This window comes from Pseudopodoces humilis, chromosome 12 (genome assembly GCF_049639895.1).
Source record: "Pseudopodoces humilis isolate 2021_Gansu_Grassland_sample_001 chromosome 12, ASM4963989v1, whole genome shotgun sequence".
NCBI lineage: Eukaryota > Metazoa > Chordata > Aves > Passeriformes > Paridae > Pseudopodoces > Pseudopodoces humilis.
The window spans coordinates 16,654,253-16,661,085 of record NC_142211.1 but is presented as its reverse complement, the minus strand read 5'-3'; the positions used below and the strand labels follow the sequence as shown (position 1 = coordinate 16,661,085).

General features: G+C 43.8%; 1 protein-coding gene across 5 annotated transcripts in view; it reads left to right on the top strand.

The window, feature by feature from the left end:
• Nucleotides 1–336: 336 nt before the first annotated feature.
• LOC148183441 (ubiquilin-1-like) overlaps nt 337–6,833 on the top strand; it is a 56,622-nt gene continuing 50,125 nt past the window's right edge. For all 5 annotated transcript variants that reach the window (XM_088061582.1, XM_088061581.1, XM_088061580.1 and 2 more), the window contains exon 1: nt 337–722. In XM_088061582.1, the coding sequence (XP_087917708.1) occupies nt 564–722 (159 nt within the window). In that variant the 5' untranslated portion in view covers nt 337–563. The remainder of the gene's footprint in view (nt 723–6,833) is intronic.

The window sequence follows — 6,833 nt, the reverse complement described above, 5'->3', positions numbered from 1 at the left end:
AAACAAGTAACCTAGAAGCAAAAGGCAATTTTATGATCTCTCTTTACATAGGTTCATAAGCTGTATGCAATTTTTATCCCTCTTTTTAACATGTAAGTCATACAGGTCATGATACGGCTTTGTTACTTCATATAATATCATTGTGCATTATGTTATATGCAAGTAATAGTGTAATTATATGTAGGACATCAACACTTTAATATTCTAAAACTCATAATAATATTTTTAATGTATTTATTTGGATCTTCAGAGTACTGAAGTCACCTGACTATATCGAAAATAAATTTAAAACTTCCATATGGTAATTTAAGGAACTATTTGTCACTGTCTCTTTTTCAGATTTTAAATCTTTAAACAACCGCCCCTAGCGCGCAAGCGCACCGAAAGCGGACTCACGCCGGGGAAACAGCTCCCCCTTTCTAGTAACTTCCTCAATTCGGGGCGTCATCACTGCGCGCCGTGGGTCAGTTGAGTTGTTTCTGTCTGCCGCTTTGAGACTGAGATCGTGGCGTGGAAGACTTGCCTGGAACCTTACTGTTGGAGCGAGTCGGACCCTGCCTGCCATGTCGGAGAGTGTGGAGAGCTCCGCGGAGGCCCACAGCTCATCTGAATCCTCCGCTCAGGGCTTCGCTGCTGCCCACCCGCGAATCATCAAAATCACGGTGAAGACTCCCAACGAGAAGGAAGAGTTCGCTGTGCCCGAGACCAGTAGCATCCAGCAGGTGAGGAGTTGGGGGCAGTGTGTGGGGAGCGCAGCCAAGGGAAAGAGCCTTGATCTGTGGTTTCCGCCTCCCATGCTGGAGGGTTAGAGCCCTTCGCGATGACAAAGCAGCTTCTGCTTATCCGACCTGTTTTCCGTGCTGTTGGGCGATTATCGGGATTGGCTGGCCTTGTGGGGGGGCCGCTGATAACAGGTTATTGGGAGTGGTGAATAAACCTTCTGCGTCGTCTCCTCCACGCCTCCTCCCTGTTGCAATGCTGAGAACCGGCCCGGGAGGTAGACGTAGCTCGTTTCGTAATTCTGAGGTGCTCTGTTGAGCTGACTCAGTCTGGCAATAGGAGGCTCGCTGGCTAACTAGTACAACTATAGAAAACATGCAGTCACCTACGTGGCGGTGCTATAGTGCCAATAACTATATTGATCTAAAATTTGCTTTAGAAACAGCAAGTAAGCTATGGCAATGATCTCTTAATTTTAGAAAAGCCACATCTTTAGACTGTACAAAACTTCCACTACAAATAAAGCACAGCTTCTGCCATGCTTCAGTGTAGTACTGTCTGATAACTCTTAATTGTTAGGGTCTTTGTTCTAAGTTTTTATGAACGTTAGTATCTCATTATGCCTTTGTTTCAGGAGAAAAAGTGGTACCTACTGAATCATTGACACTATTTCTTGCAGCACTTCAGGCTTTTGGAGGCCTTCTATGGGAGTATTTACTAGGACTTAATTTGTTTAGACTGGGAGTCTACAAAGCATAAGGAAGGTGTGGTCAAAACATAAGGCAGATATCGATAAAGCCAGTCTCCCCTATTTGTGAAGGATATAGATATTACTATGCTAAAATACTTGAAAAATATGAAGGTCCCTGAAAGATATTCAGAGCTTACTGAATTTTCTATACAATTTCTCTGAAAGTCAGTGTATGCAGCTTGACATCATGTTGGATTTTTTTGTGCAGTTGGTAACTGCAAACCTCACCAAAAAAATGATTACATATGTAAGAGTGCAATTGATGTATTGAAATTGAGCTTTAAATCTTTAGTTGCTGATGAGGCAGAAGACATTTGTTTTCAGGAGGGAAATGTAAAACGTGAATTAAAAAGCTCTGAGTGATCTTCTAGCCAGAGTGTGCCATCTAATTTTAAAATTCTTTGTAGTTCCATTTTGATTGTTTATTTAATATGCTGGTTCTGATTTAAGGATCACATTTGACCCGAAAACCAGTTTGATTGCAATAATATTGGGGACTTCAGGAATTATAAAAAAAATTAATTTAAGATACAAATTCCTAATATATCTAACTTTACAGCATAATTTCAAATGTGAATCCCAATGGGAGTATCATGTTTTCCTAGTAGATGGTTGTCTTAAAAACTGAAGTAGTTATACAAGCTAACAAAACCATAAATTTTTATTGAAAAGACTAATTTTAAAAAAGTGATTAATAGAACATATTGCTTTAAAATGTCTTCATTGTCTATAGATATCTTTAAGTATTGTCTTGGTATCCCTTTGAGCTGATATTAACAGATTAGATATGCAGTTGAATCTTCCTGTGAAGTAAGACTGCTGCTGCCCCTGTGGGTCTGCCATTTGCTTTGATTTCTGGACAAAGTTACAGCTAGCACAAAAAAATACGCAAGACTGTAGTGTGACTAGTATTGGCTGTTTTGCTTAGAGTCAAAATAAGTCGCTGTTATTAATAACCATTATGTAGCATAATAACAATATATGTGATGTTTCTAGAGCCAGCCCTGAAAATAGATTAGCCTCTAATAAACAAATTGAGCATCTGTTCAAATGCATATGGGATCAGCAAGTGGGTTATTCTGGTGGTATAGGCAAGCCAGCAGTGTCTGCCCTTATGGGGAGGGGGGCAGGAAATGTCTAAATTCATACAACCTAATTGCTTTTTGTTTGCTGTACATTCCTATAACTAATATTATGACTTAGTGACTTGGTTTTGTTTACAGTCACTTCAGAATAAAGAAAAAAAAACAACTCTAAGACTTTTAGATAAATATTTTGGTTTATCTGGCCTAAATTTAGGGCTACACAAAGTGTATTTTATGTTGCGCCATTGATGTAAATCAGATTTGCAACAGTTCAAAATTTGAGAAAGATTTTCATGTTACAAGACTTCAGTAACATAGGGTTTGTTATTGCTGATTCTATGTCCATGACTGTGGGTTCTATCCATCCTAGATGTCTTCCAGGACAGGAGGACTGGTGTGCTGTTGGCTTGTTGCTGCATCAAGAGCTCATGACTGGTGTATCTGGAGCAGTCCATCCTCATTGTCCATGGTAGTTATGGCACACAGTGGCAGTGCCATTCAGCAACTCATATTATACAATTCAACATTACAGGCTGTTCTCACTCAAAAATCAAATCCTCTCGAGTTACACAATGTGTTTCCCCGTCCCTCTGCATTACCCATCAAGCACACACAGGTCCTTGAGCAAAAACAAACCCACAGGTGGGTTTGCCTTTGTTTGAGGCAGGACTGATCCAAACTGTCTTCTCTAACACATTTCTCATATGCACCACAGGGACTTTATCCCCTTCTATGGTACGTGAAAGTTTTGATTGGGCAGGGCCAGCTCAATTGGTGAAGCCTCTAGTGTTGACTAACCAGGTGGCCTTTTCTAAATGTAGTTCCCAATGTTTGAAGGTCCCATTGACCATTACTTTCAATGTGGTTTTTAATAGTCCACTGTACCATTCAACTTTCCCAGAGGCTGGTGCATGATAGGGAATATGATACACCCACTCAATCCCAAGCTCTCTGGCCCAGGTGTTTATGAGGCTATTTTTGAAATGAGTCCTGTTGTCTGACTCAATTCTTTCAGGGGTGCCATGTCACCACAGGACTTGCTCTTCAAGGCCCAAGATGGTATTCCAGGCAGTGGCATGAGGTATGGGGTGCATCTCCAGCCATCCAGTGGTTGTTTCCACTATTGTCAGCATGCAGCATTTGCCTTGGCTGGTTTGTGGCAGTGTGATTTAATTGATCTGCCAGGCCTTCCCATATTTGTATTTTGACCATCGTCCCCCATACCACAGAGACTTTACCTGCTTGGCTTTTGTCCTAGGGTGACTTTATGATGCTTGTATCCCCAATCAATTGTTCTGCTTATGCTGGATTTTAAGTTCTGCACCTTTAAGACTGGTTCCGAGAGCAAAGGGGGGGAGAAGAAGTGCACAGTTTGTTTTCAGAAATCTTTTCCTGAACCAGGGGAGGGGGGGCCACTTGAATCTGCTTTCTAAAGGGACCCCTTTGGAACTTTCCTCCCAAATTTGCCCTAAACCAGGACAGCCTGCTTGACACCAGCATGTTTCACAGCTATGGGTAATGTGGGACATAGTGTCCATGGTAAACTCCACCCCTTGATCATGAGCCCATCTGTTTATTGCATCTCTTCCCTGATGACCTGAAGCATCATGGGCCCAAGCCAGAAATAATTCACCCTTATGTTGCCAGTCCAGATCCACCTGAGACACTTTAATCTTGGCAGCTTGATCCAGTTGTCCATTGCTGTGATATTCTTCAGTAGCCCCACTCTTGGGGACATGTGCATCTACATGATGTTCTTTTGCAGCCAACTTTTCTACCTGGGCAGTGATGTCTTGCCACAATTCAGCAGCCCAGATGGGTTTTCCTCTGTGCTGCCAATTGGTCTTTTTATGTCAGTTCAGCCACTCCCACAGAGCATTTGCCACCATCCATGAGTCAGTGTAGAGGTAGAGTGCTGGCCATTTCTCTCTCAGTGATATCTAAAGCCAGCTGGATGGCTTTCAGCTCTGTAGCCTGACTTGATCCCCTTTGTCCCTCAATAACTTGTGCAACTCACTGTGTAGGACTTCATATGGCAGCTTTCCATTTTTGATGTATCCCTACGATATGGCAGGAATTGTCAGTGAAGAGAGCATATCACTTTTCATTTTCTGGTAGCTGATTATATGGTGGGGCCTCCTCAGCACATTACTTTCTTCTCTGATGATGATGATGATGATAGTCCAAAACTTTTGCCTTCAAACAAGTTCATGATGACTTCCAAGATCCCTGGGCAATTGGGGTTTCCTATTCAAGCTCACTGTATGATCAGAGCAATCCACTTGCTTCACATAGCATCAGTGGTATGATGTGTAGAAGGGATCTTTCCCTTTGAACATCCAGCCCAGCACTGGCAGTCAGGGTGCCAGGAGGAGTTGTGCTTCCATGCCAGTTACTTCTGAAGCAGCTCAAACCCCTTTATAAGGTGTTAGTATCTCTTTCTCAGTTGGGATGTAACAGGCCTTGGATCCTTTGTATCCCTGACTCCAGAACCCCAGGGGTCATCCTCGAGTCTCCCTGGATACTTTTTGCCAGAGGCTCCAGGAAAGACCATTCTCCCTAGCTGTGGTGTAGAGCACATTTTTCACATCTTGTCCTGTCCTGAGACACCCAAGGGCTACTGCATGAACAATCTCCTGTTTAATTTGTTCAAAAGCTTGTTGTTGTTCAGGACCCCACTGAAAATTGTTCTTCTGTGTCACATGATAGAGAGGGCTTACCATCTGACTGTAGTCTGGGATATGCATTCTCCAAAAACCCACAGTGTCTAGGAAAGCCTGTGTTTCCTTCTTGATGGTTGGTGGGGACATAGCTGCTATTTTGTTTATATCCACTGGGATCTGATGATGTCCATCTTGCTATTTTGCTCCTAAAACCTGAATTTCCTGGGCAGGTCCCTTAACCTTACATTGTTTTATGGCAAAACTGGCCTTCAGGAGGATCCAGATTATCTTCTCCCCTTTCTCAAAAACTTCCTCTGCTGTGTTGCCCCTCACAGTGATGTCATCATTGTACTGCAAGTGTTCTGGAACCTCACCCTTTTCCAGTGCAATTTGGATCAGTCCATGGCAAATAGCGGGGCTGTGTTTCTACCCCTAGGGCAGCTGGCTCCAAGTGTACTGGACACCCCTCCAGGTGAAAGCAAACTGTGGCTTGCACTCTGCTGCTAAAGGAATGAAGAAAAATTGCACTAGCAATCATAATGGTGGCACCACTTTGCTGCTTTGGACTCCAGTTTGTACTGAAGTTCCAGCATGTCTGGCACAGCAGAACTCAGGGATGGTGTGACTTTGTTCAGGCCACAATAATCCACTGTCAGTCTCCATTCTCCCTTGGACTTATGCACTGGTCATATGGGGCTATTAATGGGTAAGCAAGTCTTGCTGACCACTCTTTGGCTCTCCAGTTCATGAATCATCTCATGGATGGGGGTCATGGAGTCTCAGTTGGTACGGTATTGTTGACAGTGCACAGTTGTGGTAGTGATCAGTACCTGTTGTTCTTTGACCCTCAGCAGTCCACAGCAGAAGAGTCCTCTGAGAGACCAGCTAAGGTGTTCAGCTGTCTAATTCCCTGTCTCTGCAGCAGATATCCCAAAAGCCCAACAATACCCTTTTGGATCCTTGAAATACCCTCTCCTGACATAATCTATGACAAGGATGCCCAGGGCCTCTGGGCCAGTCACAATGGGGTGTTTTTGCCATTCATTCCCAGTCGGGCTCACTTCAGCTTCCAGTACAGTCAGCTGTTGGGATCCCCCTGTCACCCCAGAAAAAGAGATGGATTCTGCCCCACTATAGCTCGATGGTTTCAGGGTACATTGTGCACTGGTGTCAACTAAAGCCTTATACTCTTGTAGGTCTGATGTGCCAGGCCATTGGATCCACACAGTCCAATAGATCCTACTGTCACTTTCTTCCACCTGGCTGGAGGCAGGGCCCCTCTAATTCTGGTCATAGCACTTGTTGCTCACCTTTTGTCAATATGACCTGGAACTCCCTTCAAGAGGATCAGAAGTAACATCAGCCCTCTTGTTCTGTCTGAGGACTTCCCTATGGGAAACTGGAGCACCATTTATCCTTGAAGAATTTCCCTTGGTGGTTGTTCTTCGTCTCAACTCACATACCCTTGCTTCTAGGGCAGATGTGGGTTTTCCATTCCCACTTCCTCATGTCCTCTCTGTGGTCATGAAGATAAAACCACAGGTGACCTTGTGGTGTGGACCCTCTCTCTCAAGCAGGGGAGCACTTGCTCCCAATAGCAGACTCTGGTCTGTA